The 23632-nt window shown below is 52.6% G+C and overlaps 1 protein-coding gene across 1 annotated transcript in view; it reads right to left on the minus strand.

Moving 5' to 3' along the window:
• Positions 1-23632, minus strand: part of Otog (otogelin) — a 65823-nt gene that overhangs the window by 39267 nt on the left and 2924 nt on the right. Inside the window, exons 4-22 of the mRNA XM_052193023.1 lie at positions 22413-22531; positions 21385-21590; positions 20499-20629; positions 20223-20329; positions 19549-19658; positions 18761-18889; positions 17506-17614; positions 17220-17266; positions 16657-16802; positions 12493-12625; positions 11764-11941; positions 8658-8782; positions 7595-7807; positions 6277-6469; positions 4665-4739; positions 4447-4490; positions 3104-3257; positions 2554-2661; positions 539-677 (exon numbers count right to left, since the gene is read on the minus strand). Of these exons, the coding sequence (XP_052048983.1) occupies positions 539-677; positions 2554-2661; positions 3104-3257; positions 4447-4490; positions 4665-4739; positions 6277-6469; positions 7595-7807; positions 8658-8782; positions 11764-11941; positions 12493-12625; positions 16657-16802; positions 17220-17266; positions 17506-17614; positions 18761-18889; positions 19549-19658; positions 20223-20329; positions 20499-20629; positions 21385-21590; positions 22413-22531 (2466 nt within the window). The remainder of the gene's footprint in view (positions 1-538; positions 678-2553; positions 2662-3103; positions 3258-4446; positions 4491-4664; positions 4740-6276; positions 6470-7594; positions 7808-8657; positions 8783-11763; positions 11942-12492; positions 12626-16656; positions 16803-17219; positions 17267-17505; positions 17615-18760; positions 18890-19548; positions 19659-20222; positions 20330-20498; positions 20630-21384; positions 21591-22412; positions 22532-23632) is intronic.

Here is a 23632-nt window from a genome sequence, read left to right on the forward strand (position 1 = left end):
CTCACTGTGCTGCCTGTGCTCTTATTCTCTACGTGAACAAAGACACTGCAGCCTGCAGCCTTCCTACTCCTATTTCCTGGTCTGTTGCTGCCTGACTGTGTCACCTCAAGCACGTTCCCTAAGTTCCCCAGGCCAGTGGTGACATCTCTCACATGGGAACAACAATCCCAATCTGTCCACTGCTGTGAAAACTAAGTGAGAGGATCCACAAAGATAGATGATCAGTAGGCCAAGGCTGCAGGGGTGTGAGCGCTCTCCCTCACAAACAGCAAAGAACATCAGGACTAGTGGGGTGAGGCTGTGATGGAGTACACAGGAAATACGGTTCCCTTCACCCTGACCGTCTCTGCTGGAAGCTGTCTCCAGAAGCTCCACTTCAGGGCTTAGACACCCCCACCCCCCAGCCCCCGCCACGCCCTGACAAACACAACTGTGCATCAGCCTGGAGTCTAGATCATCCACACATCTGACAGGTCCTGGTTCCTGATTCCTCTGGGTGCCCATGGAGCCTGCTGGGTAAACACACCCCGAAACTCACCTTGACCAGGTGCACTTTGCACGCCCCTACAAAGTCAAATGGAAGCCCGTCAAACGTGCGGTAGTGTCGGTCCCCATAGGCGGTGCAGGTGGAGGCACAGGGGTGCAGGGTGCACTGGAAAGAGCCCCGCTGGCACACACTGCAACATACGCACACAGAGACAGCTCACAGAACACACTTTACACCATATTGGAATGCTCTTGATGAAGCCATTGCCTGCTGAATGCACACGGTGTGTGTAGCAAAGAAGGGTCAGCAAACATTGCAACCTCCAACAGAACCCAGGGAGGCAGACTGATTGCTCTGTTTATCATTCATTCATTCATTCACTCATTCACTCATTCATTCATTCATCCAACAGACCATAGGTGGTGAACACATCTCAGGCATTCTTCCACGAATTTGAGAAATATCAGTGAACAAAATGGAAGAAAAGCCCATTGGCTTAGAGGAGCTTGTCTCCTAGAGAAGAAGGTGGGTACCCTGGCTGCCTTAGCAGGAGGGCAGTGCTGGGGCAGAGTTGGCATGGAGGGAGATAGAATGCGTTTAGGAATGTGCCCACAAATTTAAACCGGGTCATCCGAGACATGGGAGCAAAGACTTCAGGAAGCTGGGAAAGTTCGTGATGGGCATTTGGAAGTAGGGCATTGTGGGTAGAGGGTGGGGTCGACAATGTCCTTGAGGAATATTCAGGCAATAATAGCCGAAATGCATAGCCCAAGGATAAGAGGGCAAAAGAGATTTGGAGGGCGGTGGATAGCTACATGGTCTAAGTCCAAGAAGGCCACATGAGGGTGTGACTTCTTCCTAGGAATGCAAGAGGGAGACTCTGGAGCACTGAGGCAGGGGTGACTCTGCCTGACTAGTACTAGCCAGAGAGAAAGAAGGGCCACCTGGGAGGTGGCTGTGGTGACTTAGAGACAAGAGGACAGGGGCTCAGGGCAGACTCACAGCAGTTGAGGGGTGAAGGCATAGTCACATTAGAAGTATATTTTAAAGGCAGAACCAAAAGATTCGAAGACTTCACTTTGACAAGTTCAAACCAACTAGACTCAGTAACTTAGCCAACCAATGACCTCTGGCCACAGCCTTGAGATCCTGCACTGAGCATACCTACATAGGTCTCTGAGTCCTGGCATTCTACCCTGGGACTTCCTAAGTCCCTAAGCCAGGGTTCTGATGGTGCACACACACCCTGGTGTATACAAAACTGTCTGGGCTCTTGGCCTTGACTATGACCATACTGCTGACATGAGAAGCCATCCTCTGGGCTGAAACGGTGGAGTGTTTTCCACTATATATAAGACAGGAACTAGGGGCCAGCTGTCGCTGGTCGGATGACTCCCTAAAGTGACCTCTCTGAGAGTCTCTGCTAGGCTCCTGGGCCCCAGCCTGTCATCATTGAAGTCAATCTATTCTGGGGACACACTACTGTATGCATGTGCTAATATTACTGAATGAACGATGTGGAAATATGCCCACATATATACTCACTTTTTAAATATGAACATTTCTGTATTCATAGGCAAAACACAAATCACATATTCACACATCTTCATTCAAGTGAACACAAACATGCATATATTTAATGCACAGTTGCTTGCTTTGCACAAACACGTACTAAATAGATGCATATGCACATAAATACATCTATATAAAAACACCACTATGCATATGTAAACCCTTACTGCTATATTACTGAATTTATTCAACTCTATGGACCTGCCTTTCTGTGTATGTTCTTCACTCACAAGCATATATATGTTCTCTCATATGCACATATATAATAATGCTCATCTAAATATGCAAACACATTAACATGGTTAAGAATATCCAAGTGTGTATGCTCATAGACATGTCTGACCATTCATGTAAATAGTAACAAATATTCTAATATTATTTCATATGTATATATATTTGTGCATAGATACAAACTCTATCAATAGCCAATGTGAACTTGGTGAAGGAAAAACCATATTCTTTCCTGCAAAAAACGAAGCCAGCCCAGGACTCACCAGGTACGGCAGGAAGAGGCTACCTGGTCCCCAGGGAAATACTCCTTCCCCTTCCAGGTACATGGACACTCCTCTGGTGGGAAGCACGCGTCCCCATGTCTGAGCAGGCTGGAGGGACACAGCAAGCCGGTGGTCAAAAGAGCACGTCTAGATTTGTCTCGATGTAGGAAGGCCCAGTCCACCATGGTAACACCGTCCCTAGGCTGGTAGGCCTGGCCTACATGAGAACACTAGCTCTACATGCGCCTGCTCGCGTGAGAGAAAGCCAGTGAGCAGCACTCCTCTGTGATGCGATTCTGCTGCTTCAGCGACCACTTGAGTTCCTGCCCTGACTTCCCTCAGAGATGGGCTCTGACCTGGAAGTACAGTCCAGATAAACTTTCCTCTCTCAAGTTGCTTTTGGTCAGGGTGATTTATCACAGCAACAGAAACCAAACTAGGATAGATACTGATGCCCCCCCCCCACCCCAGGTTCATCCCTTTCCCCAGCCTGAAGAGCCTGGATCTGCTACCCTTTAGGCAGGAGAGTGTCCGGTGAGTGGATACACACCCCTGGGGACAGGCACAGCCCGACAGGCAGGGGCCACGTGCTGGCATGCTCAGGTTCAGCAGCTGCTGCTCACATGTCCTCTCCCTGCTGAGCTCAGGGTCTGGGTGCAGCTCACTGCAATTCACGAACACCTGGCCTGCTGGACAGGCTGCAGCTGGAAGAAAGAGGATTACCTGTTGCAGGCCCTCGGCCTGGGCTGGTGGTGGTGCGGTGTGGGCGTCTGGAAGGGATGGACAGCTTCTGGGCATGATGTGGGTTCCCGCATCACAGGGACAAAGTAGATAGGTCTTCTCACACTATGGGACAGCCTCCCTCAGCAGCACCCAATATAAACAGGGCCTCTGTACTGCCAGCTGCACCGTGCACTCCCCACACTTCTCTTACTTTCTGTTGCAAGCACCCTGCATCTTCCTTCTCAAATAATGGAGGACTATTCTGCGTTCTAAAGGCAGCAGAAACTGAAAAGAAGGGACCCAGAATGACCAGGAGAGGGACACAAAGGTGGACAGCTGAACGGTCTAGTACGTAGCCAGAGGATTTTGAACAGGGAGAGTCAATTCCTTGCTGTGTCTGTTCCTTCTGACATAACTCTTCCCATCTTCGGCAAAGTCTGCGTACGGTCACACATTTGTGGAGTGATTATTTTAGGGAACCCAATAAAAGGCCGTTCAACTCCACAGCCAGGATAGGACAGAGAAACAGAGCCAGGGGTAGAAATCCAAGCCAGGAGAAACGAAAGCAAAGGTGCTCCGGAGACCCTACAGGAGATGAGGGTAGGAAGGAGGATTCAGGATTGTCTATGATGGTTTGGAGGGATGGGGCGTGTCATCCGGGGCTACAGTTACCTAGTGGACCCAGCCTCCAGGCCTGCTCCTAACCAGTGGGCATGTGCTTCCTGTCACCCTCTGTACCAGTCTCTGCCCCGTTCCCCGTGGGCTCCTCTCCTGCCAGAGAGGCCCTCTGAGGATGCTCCAACCTCACTACTGCCTCACCCCTGACCTACGTGCTATGGAGAAGCTTAAAAGTCCAAAGTACTGTTCTATCTCTGGGAACTCATGCCGACCCTGGGTTGGAAAGAACCATTCTCAGAAGATATTTGGCAGCTGGGGGGGGGGGGATCTAGGGCTAGCAATGACAAGATCCCCAAGTACTCTCCAGCATGTTGAAGCCAGGATGGGGTTCCAGGGGACCGCTATAAGCTGGGACCTCTACAAAGAGTTCAGGAACACCAACGCCCACGCCAGGGTGAGCTAGCACCCCAGTTCTTCACTCTCTTCTCCACAGCCACTTCCCACCAACAGGAGTCCCCACCCCACCACCGCCCCCCTTTTAGCCCTGCTTACCTGGGACTCGGCTATCACAGCTCATGACCCCATCTTTGCAGTGGCTGCAGAGAGAGGGGAGCTATCAGCCCATCTGCCCACTAGGGGCCCACTCAGCACACGCTGTGGGCTTCAGACGCATCCCTTCTCCCTGTCTCTGCTCCCCACAGCCATCCCTCGTGCAGAGTAAGAAAGCGGGTGCGGCTTCTCACATAGCAGAGCATACCCAGGAAGCTCACCAGTGGCCCAGCGAAGGGATGTTACTGTCCCCAGGGGGGTAGTGCACTCCTTGGAAATGGCAAGAGCATTGGTTCCTACAGAAACCGAGAAGGATTAGAGCGGGCTCACGAGTGGAAATAGGCATCCAGTGCCCACTCTCGGGCAGCCGCAGACAAGAGGGTGTGGAGAAGGGTGACAGCAATCCCTGCACTGTGGCATGCCTCCAGGGAGCTAGAAAGCCAGATACAGGGCTCAGTGCCAGGTTGGGGACAGTTGGCTTCTGAGAGGTCTTCAGCCTCCGCCACCCCACTCTCCACCCATCACCCCCCCCCAAGGCAACCTGACACAGAGGACAGAGGACAGAGGACAGAGGACAGAGGACAGAGGACAGGACAGAGGACAGAGGACAGGACAGAGGGAGCAGCTCAGAGCTCCACCTCCCAGTCCCAGGATATGTTAGAATGGATGCTGTTCTGGGGCGGCATCGGAACCAACCAGACCCAGCATCTGCCCTGGCCGCGCACTCGCCCTGACAGGTCACTTGTGACACTTGGCTGTAGACTCAGGCTAGGCCCTCCCAGGCACTGGGCCCTGGATTCTTCGCTAGGAGCCTGGGATACAAGAGTGTCGCTCTGTCTTTTATCCTTGTCTGCAGTCACTGACTCTATGTCCTTATCCCACAGCTCTCCCGGCTGATTCTGGAACTGCTGGTCTTAGGGCAGAGCAGGCCCGGGCTCGGGGGATCCGAGGGAGGGAGGGAGCTTGGAGTCATCCTTCCCAGAACTCTTCAGCCAGCTCTTTGTCTTTCCTGTGTAGCTCGCTGAGGCTTTTATTAAGGGCGTTGCTGGGCCCTTGGCTGAAGTCTACTGGAGAGTCCTGCAACGTGATAAGCTTCTGGATGGTTCTCATTTGCCGCCTAAAAGGGAGCGACTCCCATCTCTCATTACTGGTACACCCTCCAAGCAATCAATAGGCCATTTCACAGACAGACAGACTGAGGCTGAGACCCCAGGAGCCTTGCCAGTCATCCTAAACTCATGTGGGTCGCTCTGCCTCCAGCCACAGTGAGCCAGCTTTCTCCAGCAGGGCTGTTCTCACCGAGGCTCCCTCCTGCCTTCCCTCACCTCACTCAGAGGCCACTTCTGCTAAGGGCCTCCCCACCCCTGCCTCAACTGTGGGCCGCAGCCCAGGACCTCCAGCCTCACACTCCGCGTGGCTTTCCAGGTCTCCTGACTCCCCAGCCCTCGAAGGGCCTGGTTGTTTTTTTTTGGGGGGGGGGGAGTGAGGGGGGTCTGTCTTTCCACCTTCAATGGTGGACTTGGGAAACAACACTCTACTCAGTTCACTACTGGATTTCCAGAGCCTAGGATGTCCTGGCCAGGCTGAGGTACACAAGGACGTTGGAGGAAGAAGAGAGCTGAGGAGAGAGAGGAGAGAGAGGCCCATGGCTCTGGTTCAATCTGTTTTACAGGAGAGAGAGCCCTGAGAACAGTTTCAGCAGAGGGAGCTACTTGTCTCTCCCAGCAAGGCCTGCGTGCTGGTGAGAAGAAACGTGAGAGGCTCAGCCCAGCCTTCCAGAGCAGACCCTGGCCTCCCTCCCCACCTCTCCCAGATTCCAGACTGGCCACTCACCTGGGGACGCAGAGGTCAGCCTGTGTGTCCAGAAATGTATCCGGTGGGCAGGTGCACCCTTCCACGCACTCCTCCCTGCTGAAGTTGCCACCACCGTTAGCCCCACAGGCATCAGGGCTGGCCAGGTCCTGGCACGTTTGTGCACACAGGGCCACACAAGGGCTGTACTCCTTAGTGGCCTCACAGGACAGTGCTGTAGGGAGAAAGGAGACCGAACTTGGTCTCTCTTCTTCCCACAATTGGGGTGTGTGTTAGTATCTTGACAGGAAAAAGTCAGAGAGGGTAAGACACTTGCCCTGTCCCTGGTCACACAGCAGCCCAGGGTCAAAGAAGTGTCTCACTGTGCTGATATGTTAAGATAGCATCTATTACAAACAGTCTGGAGAAGCAGGCCCTGTTCCTAGTTCTTAACTAGGTCCTGGGAAAGAGAAGAGGTCAGGATGCCAGCGGCTCAGTGCCCGGCTCAGTTATGCACAAGGGTTGTGAACACCACCGGCTCACTGCACCCCTCACTGGAAAGATCAGACTCTCTCCCCAGCATTTTTGTCCTAGGGTTCAGGTTTGTCACCCCATCAGGCCACCACCCCATTCCCAGGAGCCTCACACAGCACCAAGGCCACAGTCTGCTAGAACAGCCAGGACCGGCTCTTTCCCACCCCAGGCTTCTTATCCAAAGCCGGCTAATACAAACTTATAAATAGTGCAGACGTCGGGAGCCCACAATTAGAAGTGATGTTTTCGTTGACACAAGATGCAGATAAGGGATGACTGAGCACTTTTATAATATTTTAAGTTACTTGAGTGTGTCTAGCCAGAGTTGGGAACGACAGATTCTACCCAAACACCTCCGGAGACACGAATTCAGACACCGAGAGAGCGTTGTGCAGGGTCACACAGCACGCCACCTGCCTGGCTGGAATAGAACTCAGTCAGTCCCAGTCAGGGAGAACAGTAAGGACCAAGACCCAGGGAGGGTGGGAGGGGCATATACATTAAGGCGCCTGTGACCTCAAACAGGCCTCAGAGCCAGTGCTCTTCAGAGCGCTCTTCCTTCTGCACCGCGGAGGTGCACACCTGCCTATGGAGGTGGCGGAAGAGGAGGTGAGCAGTGGGTTAAGTTGACCTTGGCCACTGACAGGACTTGGAACAATTATGTCCCAAGCATTAAGCCTAAAGACAGTGCTGGCAGGGAGAGAAGCAGCTTCGAATGGTAGTCAGGCTGGAGGACACAGGACATTGTGTTAGAGCATCTGGGGATAGGGGACACCTGTGTCTGGAGCCTAAGGCTCCCGTAGATGTACAGAGTTGGGGCACTCACCACAGGCTGGCAGATGGGCGCGGAAGTCAACCGGGAGCCCATGGCGCCTGCATAGTCTCGCGTAGTGGGCCAGCGTGGCACACAGACAGGGCTGCCCGCAGCGGCAGGCATCTCTGCGGCATTGCTCGAAGTAGGGAATTGGGCTCAGATACGCGGAGCAGGGTGCAAAGAGCTCCCCCGTGAGCACACTGCAGGACTGCAGTGCATAGGAGGCTGGAATGCGAAGATACGGTCAGAGCAGGGTCTGGCTGCCTGCTGCTGCCCAAAGACGACTCAGCTGTGCGTGCGTGTGTGTGTGTGTGTGTGTGTGTGTGTGTGTGTGTACATATGTTCATTCATCTGTGTACATACTATGGCTAGTAAGTACATGTATGTACATGAACATGTGTGTGCATGTACACAGCAGGAATATGAACAGATACTTGATTCTACCTCATTCTACCAGGTAGGAATCTGTCTGTCAAGGGAGATGTAGAAATGAACACTGCTGACCAAATTCCAGACCCTCGGTAGCCAAACTGGTTAGAAGAGACAGTCAGTAAGCAGTTTTGCTAGTCAGTCAGAAAAACCATGAACCCAGGGCATAGAGAAAGCTAGGGAAAGGCTAGGCAGTCTGAGTCGGGGAGGGCTAGGCAACTGTTGCTTTAATTCAGGTGGACAGAATCCTGAGGTAAGAGCGTGACTGGGAGGGGGGCCACCTGCGTGCAGAGCCTGGGAGGAGGGGGCAGACCTGTGTGGCAGAACAGCAGGGAAGCTCTCGTGCTTGGAGCAGAGATCAGGGCAGCGGGCATGGAGGGGCCTGGAGGAGCACTTGCCAGGATCTGGGATGGGTGTCCGGTACTGAGGTGAGTATCGATGAGGTGACAGCGGTGTGCCAGGAAGCTTCCCACCCACCTGACCTTCATCCCCTCCTGTCCCCTCCCCGCAGCTTCTCCGTCTGTCACCCCTATGCGTTTGCCCAGCACCCTCACAGGTTACTGTCTCACCTCTCTCAAACAGTTCACCTCCACTCCTCCCCACCCCACCCCACCCCCGCCACCGCCCCAGGACACCCACTCCTCACCAGCCTGCAGATGCACATCACAGGGATCCAGCAAGGAGCCGGGGGCCAGCGGGGCACAGGCAGACAGGGTTTTCCACGAATTGCCAAACAGTTGTGGGGTGCTCTCAGGGACACCCACTGGAGACCTGTGGCCGTGGCAAAGCGACATTTGCACACCTGTTCTTGCAGACATGGGGATACACGGAACATCTACCCACATAAGCAGCCATTTGCCTACATCTAAACACACAGTCACAAGGGCAGGCAGGAGGATGTACCTGGGCCAATTCCAGGTGAGCATGCGCCGTCCTGTATAGACCACTTGCACACATCCACACCCAGAAATATACATGCACATACACTCGCACAGTGCACAAGTGCATGCCAGACACACCAGTTGTCAAGGTGTTCTGTTTGGCCACATTCAACACACACACACACAATTAAAGATGAGCACGTACACAATCACATGGAACAAGACCCAGAAGCATCACACTGGGCATAGGGTGCTTTCCGCACCTACCCCAGCTCTTCGTGTGAGAAAGAGCAACTCTTAGAAAGAATACCAGACCCCAGCGATCTATGACCTTCTCCAGCTCCCCTCCTGGGACGTGGGTAGGAAATGGATCATGCATGGGGAAGAGGGGAGAGAAAGCTGAGACAAGCATGCTTCCACAGTACAGCCAGTGTGAGTGCTACAGAAAAAGAGCCAGTGTTCTGTGTGGGTAACGTTCTGCTCGCACCCACCATGACTCCCATCGTGACACCCACCACGACTCCCACCATGACTCCCACCATGATACTCATCATGACTCTAACCATGACACTCATCATGACTCTAACCATGACTCCCACCATAACATTCATCATGACTCCCACCATGGCACTCACCATGACTCCCACCATGACACTCACCATGACTCCCACCATGACTCCCACCATGATACTCATCATGACTCTCACCATGACTCCCACCATGACACTCATCATGACCCTAACCATGACTTCCACCATATCATTCATCATGACTCCCACCATGGCACTCACCATGACTCCCACCATGACACTCACCATGACTCCCACCATGACTCCTACCATGACACTCACCATGACTCCCACCATGACACTCATCATGACTCCCACCATGATACTCACCATGACTCCCACCATGACACTCATCATGACTCCCACCATGAGACTCGTCATGACTCCCACCATGATACTCATCATGACTCCCACCATGACACTCATCATGACTCCCACCATGATACTCACCATGACTCCCACCATGACACTCATCATCACTCCCACCATGAGACTCGTCATGACTCCCACCATGATACTCATCATGACTCCCACCATGATACTCATCATGACTCCCACCATGACACTCATCATGACTCCCACCATGATACTCACCATGACTCCCACCATGACACTCACCATGACTCCCACCATGACACTCATGATCACTCCCACCATGAGACTCGTCATGACTCTAACCATGACTCCCACCATGACACTCACCATGACTCCCACCATGACACTCATCATGACTCCCACCATGAGACTCGTCATGACTCCCACCATGATACTCATCATGACTCCCACCATGATACTCATCATGACACTCACCATGACTCCCACCATGATACTCACCATGACTCCCACCATGACACTCATCATGACTCCCACCATGAGACTCGTCATGACTCTAACCATGACTCCCACCATGACACTCACCATGACTCCCACCATGACACTCGTCATGACTCTCACCATGACACTCATCATGACTCCCACCATGATACCCACCATGACTCCAACTATGACTCCCACCATGACTCCCACCATGACACCCACATGACTCCCACCATGCCACTAATCATGACACTCGTCATGACACTCACCATGACTCCCAACATGACTCCCAACATGACACCCACCATGACTTCCACCATGACACTCACCATGACACCCACAATGACTCTAACCATGACTCCCACCATAACACCCACCATGACTCCCACCATCACCATGACACCCACCATGACTCCCACCATCACCATGACACCCACCATGACTCCCACCATGACACTCACCATGACTCCCACCAGGCCTGCATTACTGCTCTGAATTGTGAGCATTCTAACTAAATAAGGCTGAACTCCCACATGCCTGGAGGGTGGTGAGCAGACCACACACTAAACCAGGGTCTGCCTCCACCTCTCTGGCCAGCTGCCCAAACACCAGCCCTGCTGGGCAAGACAGGAGGAAGCTTCACTTATTCATGTGCACATGTCACAAAGCTTAAGGCTTCTTGCTCTTCACAGCACAGCTGAGCCCTTCATTCTGGCTACGGGATGCTTCCCATGTTTCTATGTCAGCCATTGCACATATCTTGAAGAACTGGCCAAGACTCTCCAGCCTCAAGATCATTCCCATCCTCCTTTCTGGGCATCCCAACTACTGTCTCCTCCCAAATTCTTGAACTGTGACCACACCCAGAGAATGCATTCTCTCAACTTTCAGCTCATGGGAAATGGCCTCCCTCTGTATACTTGGACACATGCATTGTGCGAACTCAAAAGTGTTCAATTGCCCTGTAGAAAATGGTCATAGTGGCCTGCTAGGACAGACAGTGGGAATGCTGGTGTCTCTGGCTTGCAGGGGCTTAGCTTCACCTAAAGATGCTCACAGCTGATGTAAAAAAGTAAATGATTGAGACTATCAAACCCAGAAATTTCTCATGGCCAGCCTATCTACCTCAGATGCTGGGATTGTGGGAGTACTTATGGAAAACGAGCCTTATATGAGATTCTTAAGCGTAGGACCCAGGAGCCAGTGTTTAACCACACTTTCCAAGTGATCTTTCCACACACATAAGACTGTGGCCATTATTTTAACGAACCATACCTCAATTTAAATGTGGAAAAGCAAACTAGGCGCACGCGCGCGTGTATGTGTGTGTATGTGTGTGTGTGTTTGTGTGTGAGAGAGAGAGAGAGAGAGAGACAGAGACAGAGAGACAGAGAGACAGAGAGAGAGAGGCAGTGTCTCTGGATGCCAGACCCTGAGGGGCCCACAAGTCTCCCTCTCCTTCCTGTCACGGGGCAGGAGCACATACAGGAAGTCGTCCTGTGTGTTGCCGTTGAAGGTGCCACAGAGGCCCACGGTGTCCTCCACCCATCGCTGGTCCACTTGCAGGTAGAGCCGCAACCCTTCCCGGTCATAGAGGATCCGCACGCCCACGTTGGTCCTCACCCTCAGGAACACGGAGGACAGCCTCCGGATCTCGAAAGCATCTGGCCACAGAATGGGGGATGGGACATGAGCAGTTTTGCGAGCACAGCCCACCGTTCTGCCACCACCTGTCTGGCCCACTCCCACATCTGCATCCAGCCCTGGCTTCATCCTGAAGAAAGCCCCTGCCTCAGGGTTGGTTTGCCAAACCCTAGCATAACCTACCATGCAACCTCTGCTGAGAAATGTCACATTGTGGGTTCCAAGGGACAGCCTTGGTCTTTCCCCGAGGGAGTGTAGTTTCTTGCTCTTACACAAGAAGTCTTCTATAATGACCCACTTTTGTGCAACCATACAATCACAGTGGATTCGATTCAATTTGGGGAAGGGGTGATAGATACTGAGCCTAGAGACAGTCCCATGAATGGCCTAAAGTCAGAAGGAACTGTCACACTGTCATGCCGGACTGGGGGCAAAGGCACATTTTAGGAGTCCTGTTTCCTGAATTCAATGTCCCTTAGAGTGATCCATGTGAGGTATTGCCCACCTCGCAGATTCCTTGGGAAGACAAGCTGGGGAAGGGATCTTGAACTATCACCACCCAGAGTCATACCATCTGAGTAGGGTGGGGTGATCTTGTACTGGTCAAACAGAAGAACATCTCCTGCCTGGGTGAGGGTCACCTGTCTCCGAGGGTCCTGGTGGAGGATCACCGACACTGACTGGACACAGGCCCCATCCTGGTTCTAGAGAAAAAGAAGGGCCAATGGGCAGCATTAGTCGGTGCTGTCTGTCCTGATGGCCTAAACAGAATCCTCCGTGACAGACACCCAGCCCAACTTGACGAGCGGGATCCTCAGAGTAAGAAGCTGTCCAAAGGCACAGAGCAGAGGTGACTCCCACACAGCTCAGTCTAGCCTGGGAAACCATGGCTCCCTCACAGGACTGCAACCCAGAGCTTTAACTGCATCTGTTTGCAGGTCTTCCACAGAGTCCTGCTCATGCGAGATATTCCGTACCTCACGGAAAGGCGAGCCGCAAGGCAACTCTGCTCAGAAAGCTAACACAGGAAGATAACTAGCTCAAGGCCTGTCAGAGAAACAGAGAGAGCCCAAGGCCAGCCTAAGACACCTTGGTCTTGGAGGCAAGACCCTGCCTCAAAGTGGAAAAGAAAATGTTTTAAAGGGCCAGGGCTTTGTAAAGGCTCAGCCCTTGCCCAGCATGTATGAATAAGGTCATCGGGTCTGTTCAACCACCATGGCAGGCAGGGGCGGGGAAGAGTAAATGAGCTAATAGTCCCTGAGCCTTGTGTTCTTCACCTTTAAAATGAAAAGCATGTAGCATGCCCATTCATATCTCTCCTACAGGAAGACATCTACATCCTATTCATTCATAGATTTCCTGTGTATTTGCTATGTGCAGGCTGCCCCTACATGGGGCAAGCACATTCTCGCGCTCAAGACTGCAAATTTTTGTTAGACGGAGACATTAAATATGCAGGTACAAAGCGGATTGACCATCCAGAGCACTGGCTGCTGTAAGCAGGGATAGGGTAGCAGCAAAGCACACAAAAGAACATAGAGGTTGCTGCAGAGGCAGGAAAGGCTGCCCCCAGCCCGGGGAATACGACAAGAGTGAGGAGTCACGTGACAGCAAAGCCTCGACACTGCTGTGTTCTGCTCATAACAGCGAGCTTTAGTTCCAATGTCCCGGAGCTAACTCTGTCGCTCAGTCCTCACTTGCTCAAGTGCCACATCTAAGCGTGGCTGTAAATAGCAGTGCCATTTTGCAGATCAGAAAACCGGGGCACAAAAAGTGACATTTGCGTTATCATCAAGTGATATGAGCAGGGCCAGGTGGGAACTGCGATCTGTCTGTGCCATGACGTCCTATACATCTCCTGTCCCATTCCTCCAAGAATACTGCTAAACTCCCCCGAGTCTCATTATTGAAGGATGAACTTAGACACCCAAAGCAGTAAGGATGTAAGTTGACATTAAAGCAACATTTCTTTTTGGCTCTCTGAGTTCATAAAAAGGAAATGTATGTATAACCCTTGCATGTATCTGCATAACCAATGGACACGTGTATTTCTACCAGCATTTCTATATATCACATCTATATAGTATATAGAAATATATCTAAAAACACAAAGTCAATTGAACATGCATTCATACCAATGCTCCAGCTCTAACCCACCATGGCATGACTCCTTCTAGCCCGCCCCCTTTGCTCACCTGTTTCTGTTGTTGACATCTTACATTAGCATGTAACATTTGTTACACATAACCAACCCATATTGATGTGTTGTTGCCCATAGGTCCAGAAATAAGGAAGTGTACAGATGACCATATATGCAAATGCATGATATGAATGAATAAGGGATGCGGGAGCCAAATGGAAAAAAATTCCCATGGGTCAAATCTGAAACAATTGAGTGACAAAATAAAGAAGCTATGGATGGTCACCTCAAATGTGAATATGCAAACTTCACCCTGAGACAAAACCATCAGCAAATCCCAAAGGAACCTTCTACAGAATACCTGGCCAGGGCTTCACAAGCTTCCAAAGTCGTCATAAACTAGGAAAATCTGACAGACAGTCAAGAAGAGCCCAAGACATGTGACTATATCTAATGTGAGATGCTGGACCAGAAAAAAATGGCGTCGGGTGAAAAGCAATGGCTAATGGCAATGCGCCGACCGGTACTGGCTGGCTGCTTATGACGTACCAGGCTACGTTGCTTTGAAAGGCTCCGGGAGGCTCATGTGTTTGAGCACTTGGTCCCTGCTGGTGGTGCTTGGAGCTGGGGGCTTTTAGGACAGGGCTTTGTGGGATGAAGCGTGTCACTGGGGAGGAGTGGACAGTTTATAGATTCAGCCCACTTCCCGTGTCTCCCTCTCCCACCCACCCGTGTGTGCATGCGTGTTTCCTCTATGTGGCTGAGATGGGACAGCTCAGCTTTGTTCCAGTTGCCCGATGCTATGCTTCCCCCACCATGATGGACGCTCCCTCTGGAACCGTAAGCCCAAATCATTGCTCCATCAGCTCCTACTGGCCATGGTGTTCTGTCCCAGCAAAAAAATAAAATAAAATAAAATTATAATTATAATAAGGGTAACAAGTAACAAAAATGCATTGGGTAGCACAGGATGGTAACAAGAGAAAGGCTATGTGGGAATAGGTTCTAGTTTTGCAAGAACTGTAGAACACTCTGAAGCCACTCTAAAATACTAAGTTGACTTTGAAACCCCTTTGAGGTGAGTGTTTCGTGACCATGGGATAGCATCTGACCTTAGGAGCAGGTAAAGATTTGGGTAGTCATGAAAATCCCCCCAAAGCCTCTCAGATAGCCCATCAAATGTAAACAGGGGGAGGGGGTAATGTCTACCACCTTGGTGCACACATACATTAGCAGCTGTATAGAAAGTCAAAGTTCAGCTCCCTGGGTATGTTAGTCCTGGGTGCCGCCACCACCTCCGTGACTGTGCCCAGCACACTCCATCCAGGCCATTCCAGTGCCATTGTTTTCTGGTATGATCAACTCTCACGGTGACTGTCCTTATGTCTGTGTTTATCTTTGCAGGGACACCTTTAGGTTAAATGCCACCTCTGCCACGTGGCTTTCCCTTCTTTTCTGCTAACATTCAGGGCTATTTCTTCTGCTACTCCACTCCCACTTACACCTCAGATCACGTCGTAGGTCATGTCAAAGTGACCCACCCAGAAGCCATGAGCCCCTGAAACGGAGTTGGGCGTGATTCCCACATGTAGCCCTTTCTGTGCTCAGCCCTGAGACTGCAGGAGAAGGACTTCCACAGGTTCATTGTGTAAACAGAATCAAAGGCAGAAACCCTGTCTTGAGGCATTAAAAAAGCTTGCAATCAAGAAGTACCATCCAGCAAGGTGGCCGACTGGACAGGCTCGGGCTGGCCAGCTGCCTGTCTGGGACATGGAAGAGAGACAGCCGAGCCAGGCACCCTGGGGCCACACGGTCCTCATGTGCTCTGGGCTCCGAGCCTCGCGAATGGGAGAAGTAGGAGCTGCTCCGTGCCTCTGCCACCCCTCTTAGTTCCCACATTCGAGGTGCAACAGAAGTGACCATCTTGGAAGACAGTCCCCTGCATGGAGAACGGCGGAGAGGGGACCATGGCAGAGAGAGAAAAAAGGTCACTCAGAGCAAAAGAAGAAAGCCAGCCTCCCGTCATCCACAGTTCCCAGACTGTGTCCCCAGACCTAGCTGGCATCTGCTCACATTCAAGGCCCTAGAGTCTGGGGCTGGAGCAGAGATGGTGGACACGCAGGGTGGGAGTGGGGATCCTGGCTGCACACAAAGCACTGGTGCTACTCTGCAGAGAGGAGCTTGGGCACAGCCTACACCAGGGCCTGTGGGCGTGGCTCATCATAGTCAGCCCAGGGACCGTGCAGTCTCTACCAAGACAGACAAATGCACACCTGACTTATCAGTTGGGCCAATGTCTCAGCTATGTTCTCAGGCGACTGGCACAGCCAACTCCTTCAGGAAGCTTTTCCTGGTCCCCTTTGCCCTACATACCCAGATAAAAGAAAATGTCTTCCCACCCTGCCCCATCCACATGTCCGACAGTGACCATGACAGCGGGTCTCGGGTCTGCTGTGAGTCTCAGCCGGCAAAGGGTCTGGGCTCGAACTGTTTCTAGAACCAGTTCTGTGTCCCAATAAGAGGCAGCAGCTGAGTCATGGGAAGACCCTGATCTGTGGGAGACTTGTCTGAACATGGAGACCCACCCGGCCTTACCAGGCCACATGGGGCGTTCTGCAACGTCACGGTAAATGTGCCTGAGGAACGGCTCTTGGCGAGGATGTACTGACACGTGGCGGGGAATGTGTACCGGCGTCCATCAAAGGTTGTGAAGTGGATGTCGCCAGTCACTGAGCATTCAGCTGAGGGAGAGGAAGGCAATTTGCTCACGGAAGCTTCCTGAGCAAGCTCATGAGCTTCCCTCATGGGACCGTTCCCCTCCCTCACTGGGGACTGTCTCAGGCCTGCAGATCCGAGCCTAAGGCAGGACCCAACCTCTGCCCTCTGGAATTGGTCAGGCTAGGGCACCTTTGTTTTTGAGAGCCTGCTCAGGGGCAGTGCCCCTCTGAGGAGAGACCAGGCTTTGCATGGGACCTGGTATCAGTGTAGTCCCCCAAGTTCTGGCAGGAGATGGACAGAACCAAAGCAACAAAGGAAAGGGAGTCAGGTTTAGCCCCATGAATCGAAGGCTCCTGAGTAGGCATGGCCCCAGAGTGTCCCTGTCCCAAACCCATGAGACCCAGAGAAGAGGGCAGGGTCCGAGTGAGGGTCAGATGTACCTGGACAGACAGAAGAACTGCACACCCACTTCCCTGCAGTGCACGTACTGAAACACAGAGATCGTGAAGGTGACCTCCCTGCCCAGACGCTGTCCCAGGCCCCAGCTCACAGCATCCCATTTCTAAGGCGGTTGGTAGAGAGTCCCTTCCCCACCCCCATAGCTCTAATGACATCCCCTTGGTGCTCAGAGATGTCAAGGGAGTAACCCTTCCTCAACCCCAGGCATGCAGTCTGACAGGAAGCTCTGACCTTCCCAGGCCCTTCCTCCAGACAGTGGACACTGACCAGGCATTGCAGTCCTCTGTCACCACAGAGCCAGGTGGGTGCAGGGTCCCATGGAACTCACAGGGACATTCGGCTGGTGACATGCAGCCCCCATCCTCAAAGATCAGTCCTAGGGTGACATCCAAGGCCCACTCACCACTGCCTCTGCACACAAGCCACTGTGGTGGCTTCCTGGCTCTCAGACAAAGGTCCCCACATGGCGAGCTTTCTCCTGAGCCCACTTTCAAACTCTCCTCTCAATCCTGCCTCAGGCAGGTCATCAAGCCCCCCTCTGGGCAGACTTTACTCCAGGTATCACCTGAATCGCACACTACCTCTCAAACCCTGACATTGCTGTCTTCCTACCACCGCCTCCGGAGACCTTTCCTCAGCTCCCCACAAGAATCCCAGAGCTCTTTTTCTGACCCCCTGAGCTGGCCTTCACCTCACCGTAGCTTAGGCTGGAGTGTCACATCCCTGGAAGCAGGCTCTGTTCCTTAAAATCAAAGCCTGTCACTTTACTTTGTCAAGACAGGGTCCCATGGGTCCTGGGATGGCCTTGAACTCTTTAGATAACGGAGGAGGATGGGCGTGCCTGTCTGACTTGCCTGCCTTCCCCTCCTAAGGGCTAGTGATACAGGTGTGCGTCGCCACACCCAGCTCAGGCAATGCTGGGATGGAAGCTTTGCCCATGCTAAAAAGGCACTCTACAGATTGTACATCTCTGGCTTGACAGGTTTGTTGTTGTTGTTGTTGTTTTGGCTTTTTCGAGACAGGGTTTCTCTGTGTAGCCCTGGCTGTCCTGGAACTCACTCTGTAGACCAGGATGGCCTCGAACTCTGAAATCCGCCTGCCTCTGCCTCCCAAGTGCTGGGATTAAAGGCGTGCGCCACCACCGCCTGGCGCTTTACAGTTTCTAAACTCACCCTTCCACCCAGCCAAGTTACTCATTCATCACAAGCATGCCATCCATAGGACACAGGATGACGGAATGGGATGGATGCTTAAACAAAAGCATCTGCTCGGAAGTGAATGAATGGCTGGAAAGCTCGGTCCAAAGGGAGTCAAACTGCGAGACAGCCAAACTGTGGAGAAGCCAGGCTCTGCCTCATCCTCGCCCCCCTCCAGCCTGTCATTTACTCATTGGCTTCGCTCTTTGCCCCTTCATTCATTCTACAAGCAGGCATCCTCTGAGCCCCCTGATAACCACGCATCCAGGCCAGGCCAGGGAGACACGTTCAGGCCACTAGCACTCCCCACCCTCCCCACAACCAACCATTGGGGCAGTAGCAGCCATCCACGCAGGCGATCTCACTGTCTACACATGAAGCACGGGACTGACAGGAAGCCGGACAGCAAGCAATGCACTCGTTGTAGATGAAAGCCTTCTCTTTGCAGTGCACAGCTTGGAAGGGAGGGAAGGAGGGAGGGAGGGAGGGAGGGAGGGAGGGAAGGAGGGAGGGAGGGAAGGAGGAAAGGAGGGAGGGAGGGAGGGAGGGAAGGAGGGAAGGAGGGAATGAGGGAGGGAGGGAAGAAGGGAAGGAGGGAGGGAGGGAGAGAGGGAGGGAAGAAGGGAAGGAGGAAAGGAGGGAGGGAGGGAAGGAGGGAAGGAGGGAGGGAGGGAGGGAGGGAGGGAAGAAGGGAAGGAGGGAGGGAGGGAGGGAGGGAGGGAGGGAGGGAGGGAGGGAAGGAGGGAGGGAGGGAGGGAAGGAGGGAGGGAGGGAAGGCAGGAGAAGGTTATGATCTACTTGCTTGGCCAGCAACCACCCTTACCCAGGTCCTGGAATAGGAATGGGAGGGTTCTCATTCCCCTGACCCTCCAGTCCCAATTGGAGTATTTGGTGCCCAAGAGACTGGTGGAAGTCGGGGTACAGGGTGCCCTGAGACTTTCACCTCGCTTGGTGGCCCCAGACCCATCTTTCAGGCTCAGCCTTACTTCTCCCATCTGACACAGGATGGAACCTCAGAGGTTGAGGTTCTGACAGCTGAGGGTCTGAGTGAGCAGGACTGCTGCCCACAGCCCGCACCTGAACCCCTCCCTGCCCGCCTCCACCTTGAACCTACTGCATTGTGAGAGTTGGGTCCTCCAGCCCTGCAGAGGGCGCCCTGCCTGTGCACAAGCCCGGGCGTATTCCGTCAATGCTCGGCACCAAGTGGCTTCATCACCTCCTGATCTGTGCAAGGATATTGAATGTGAGAAAGTCTGGCCTGTCACCAACTGCCATCGTCCCATAGGCCAGGTGATTGTCAACCTTCCTAATAATGACCCCCCCCCAGCCATAAAATTATTTTCACTGCTACTTCATAACTGTAATTATGAATCATAATGTAAATATCTGTGTTCTCTGGTGGTCTTAGGCCACTCCTGTGAAAGGATGGTTTGAACCCCAGGGAGTCGCAACCTTCAGATTGAGAACTACTGCCATAAACATCCTCAGAGGGCCAGAGCGCCCTCCTCTAGGAAAGCATGCGGCTACACAGAGCCCTGGACTCAAAGCAGGGAGCCTAGATTCCAGTCCCAGCATTGTTGCCAATTTGCTGTGTGACCCTGAGGGAGTTGAGCTCCATCTCTGAGTCTCAGTTAAATGGGATGGCTGAACCCCATCTTGGCAAATAAGAATTGTAGAGCTTTGGCAAGCGATTCTGTAATGACCAAGTATTCTTAGGCTCACCATCCCCGTCCCTTATCCCCATATTGGAAGACCTCCCTACAGCCCACCACCTATATGCCCACTTACTGGCAGAGGTCACTGGTACAGCTAGCTGCGAAGGGCAGAGGGCTGACATAGGCATGGCAGGTGTCAAAAGGAGGCCTCAACAGGGCTTCACAGCGCTCGTACACACCCTGCGTGGGGCAGAGGCAGGAGCCGGGCTGGGAGGACCACAGGGCTCTGATTCACTGTCCCACAGGGAACCCCAAATAAACAAAGGGAAGGCAGAGAGTGAAGGGAAGGGGCCATGGGCACGAGCCATCCTGGACCCTGTGACCCATACTACTGGGGTGGGCCACAGACCTGCATGGAGGCCGGGCTCTGCTGCAGGCATGGTGGGCGAGGCAGGGAAGCAGTCCCAGGTCCTGGAGGGCTGTTGGGGATCTGCTCTTGCCAGCTGTACACAAACTCCCCTATATCATCAGTCAGCTTCCCTGCAGGGAAAACTAGAATCAAGAGGAGGTGGGCGGGCAGCAGGACTGAGGGCTCTGAGCAGAGGCAGAGGCAGGGGGAGCCATTTGGAAGGAGCCAGCCTCCAGTGCTCCCACCCTTTGCTGGGTCCCCAACCGAGCCAGTCTCTTGGAAAAGCCCTTGCATCAGAAGAGATACGAATGGCCTAAGCCTGTATTGTCTCACAGCTGTTCCAGATGCAGCCTGGCACAGTTGAGGGGACCAGTGTGCGGGTTTGAGCAAGCGCCTACACCCATCTCAGACTCAGTTTCCACACCTGCAGAAAAAGAGATCTGAGCCCTGGGAAGATAGCTGTAAAGCGCTCAGGACACGGCACGTCCTCAAAGGGACACCTTCAAGCTTTCTGTCAGGGCCACCTGTAACTCTCATCGACCTGTCAATCAGGTCAATGATTTGGCTCCAGCCTGGCCTGTTCTCTTACCCTCTGACTCCCCACTCCCTATGGAAAATGTGTGGGGTCAAACCCACCTAGCAAAGCGTGCAGTGGATCTACACACAACCTCAGTTGGAATTATCATTATGAATACTTGACAGTTGAGGAGACTGAGGCCCAGAACGTGGCTGAGAACACGCCTAACGCGACAGTTTTGCAAGCGAGCCCTTGCCTCCCATTGGGTTTTCACTACCATGGCCGTGATGTCAGAGGTCTGGACAGAGCAATCCTGATGCAGTCTTCATCTGGTAAAATATCCCACAATGCACCGTCCCACAGACTCACCGTAACTGGTCACCAGGTCGTCCTGAGGGTCGGCGTTGTTGTTCCCACACAGCCCGTGGGTCCAGCCCAGAAACTCAGGGCTCATCTTGATGTAGATAGCCGAGACGCCATCCCAGGCCAGCGTGAAGGCTGACGGATGCCGCGCGATGACATAACCAGCCAGCTGCTGCAGCTGCACGCCCCCCACTGCCTGTGGCAGCTGGACCCTGAGAGTAAAGCCCAGGGCTGCAGAGTCCACACAACTCCCACGGGCCCTGGTTTTTACAAGGACGACCAGCTACCCTTTCCCAGCGACATGAATCACTTTACATCTTTGTCCTCCACATTTCCAGAATTCCAAAGTGCACCCAAGTACACGGGGATTCCTTCATCTTCAGGGGGCTTTCAAAATCACAATATCATTGACAGGAATAAATCCTGAGAGAATCAATCCATCAGCTCCTTTCTCCCAGATGGCGGGAGAGAGCTGATATCATATAAGAGGGGTTTCATTTTACTGTGCTGGTCTAAAACGGGAAAAATGGAAAGGAAGGGGAGGTGGGGGATCGGAGATTGAGAACAGAGAGGAGCCCCCCTACACCTGCCCTGCCTCTGTTTTGCAGCCACAGGGTGATGCCCAGGTGACAGAAAGTTCAACCAGCTGTAGGTCTGATCACCTAGTAGTCCCTGATAGCCCAGCATGACAGCTGTCATTCAAAATGACTCTCCAGCCTCACAAGAAGATAAATGTGTGTCTGTTCAGAGAAACCGTATGTGCGCTTAGGGAAGGGTTTCTAGTGGGGAACTCCACTTTCTAGAAAGTTTTACTGTTTTCCTAAATGCTAGGAAGTCCACTAGGTCTGATAGTTGCAGAGAATCAGGAGACATTCATCCATCACCAGTACCACTGGCTAGACACACACAGGCAAGGTTTGCATTTCTGACCAAGGTGGAAAATGCTGTCTGTCCCCAGTTACCAATTTCCGTTTAGCTTGATAGGGACAGGGGCAGATATCCCCTACCTCACGGAGGTGGAAGGACATAGTTACCTTACACCTCCATGGGTGACCTCCTTGGCCAGGAAGATCTCACGTTCACCGGAAAGGAAGAGGCTGACAGACCTCGGGCAGGTGTAGTGGGCGGAGCCACACTGTGGGTCATTGTGCACCTGATTGGGAGTGGGCAGAGCAGGGTGTTCAGAAGGCAATCTGCAGCAACTGCCACAGGCCACCCTGAGCCTCAGTCCACCAGTGTGGGATGATTGTGTGACCCCTGTGTGTTGCACATTTTCCCTCTGTGACCTTTCTCAGTGCCCTCTCCAACATCACAGCAGGGGAAGAGCTAGGACCACCTGTATTTCATGATTGTCTGAGGAACAGAGAGAAGGGACAACGGTCACAAGACTAGGAAATAGCAAAGATGGGATTCTGACCTAGATTCAGGTGGGTTGGATTTCAGAGCCTTTTCCAGACCACTGGGGCATCTCCAAGTTCCATCAAATCAAAGGACCAGATGTGTACTCACCTTCTGTCACACAGATGTGCAAATCCAGATACACCAAGACACAAGCTCACGGACACTTTCAACACACACACTCTATAACCTACACACTCTTGGGATGCAGAAACTAGCCCTGCCCTATGTGGGCATGCACACACACACACACACACACACACACACACACACCTCCTATGCTGCTTACTACGTGCACATCTTCTCCGCCATTCACGAACCCAGGCTTTAAGAGCCATAGATCCAGAGAGTTGGGGTGGGGGGGCGGGCTTCTAGTGCTTGGAGAAAAGATCCTCGAATGTCACCTGGCATGAGCGGAAATGCTCCCCAGAGCCAGCTTCCCACTTGATTAGCCTTAGATATGGCGGACCAGGCTGAAGCCTCTTGGACTGGAAGAAGGAGTCATGAAGGTCACCTTTGTCCTAAGTTAATGTTTTTCAAGCACTGTTTTTTGTCCAAATAGTGTCTTACAATGTAGCCCTGGCTAGCCAGGAACACGCTATATGGAGCAAACTAACCTCAAGCGCACAGAGCTCTACCTGCCTCTGTCTATCAACTCCTCTGTTTTGGGATTCAAGGTGTGTGCCACTCCGCCTTGAATGATCAAGTATTTCTGACCATGACCCACAGAAAGAAATGTCATGTGTAAACAAAACAAAATTCTTCTATATCTTCATATTAATGAGGGCCTGTGTGTATGTGTGTGTGCGTGTGCGTGTGCGTGTGCGTGTGCGTGTGTGTGTGTGTGTGTGTGTTT

Source organism: Apodemus sylvaticus, chromosome 1, assembly GCF_947179515.1.
Source record: "Apodemus sylvaticus chromosome 1, mApoSyl1.1, whole genome shotgun sequence".
NCBI classification, from domain to species: domain Eukaryota; kingdom Metazoa; phylum Chordata; class Mammalia; order Rodentia; family Muridae; genus Apodemus; species Apodemus sylvaticus.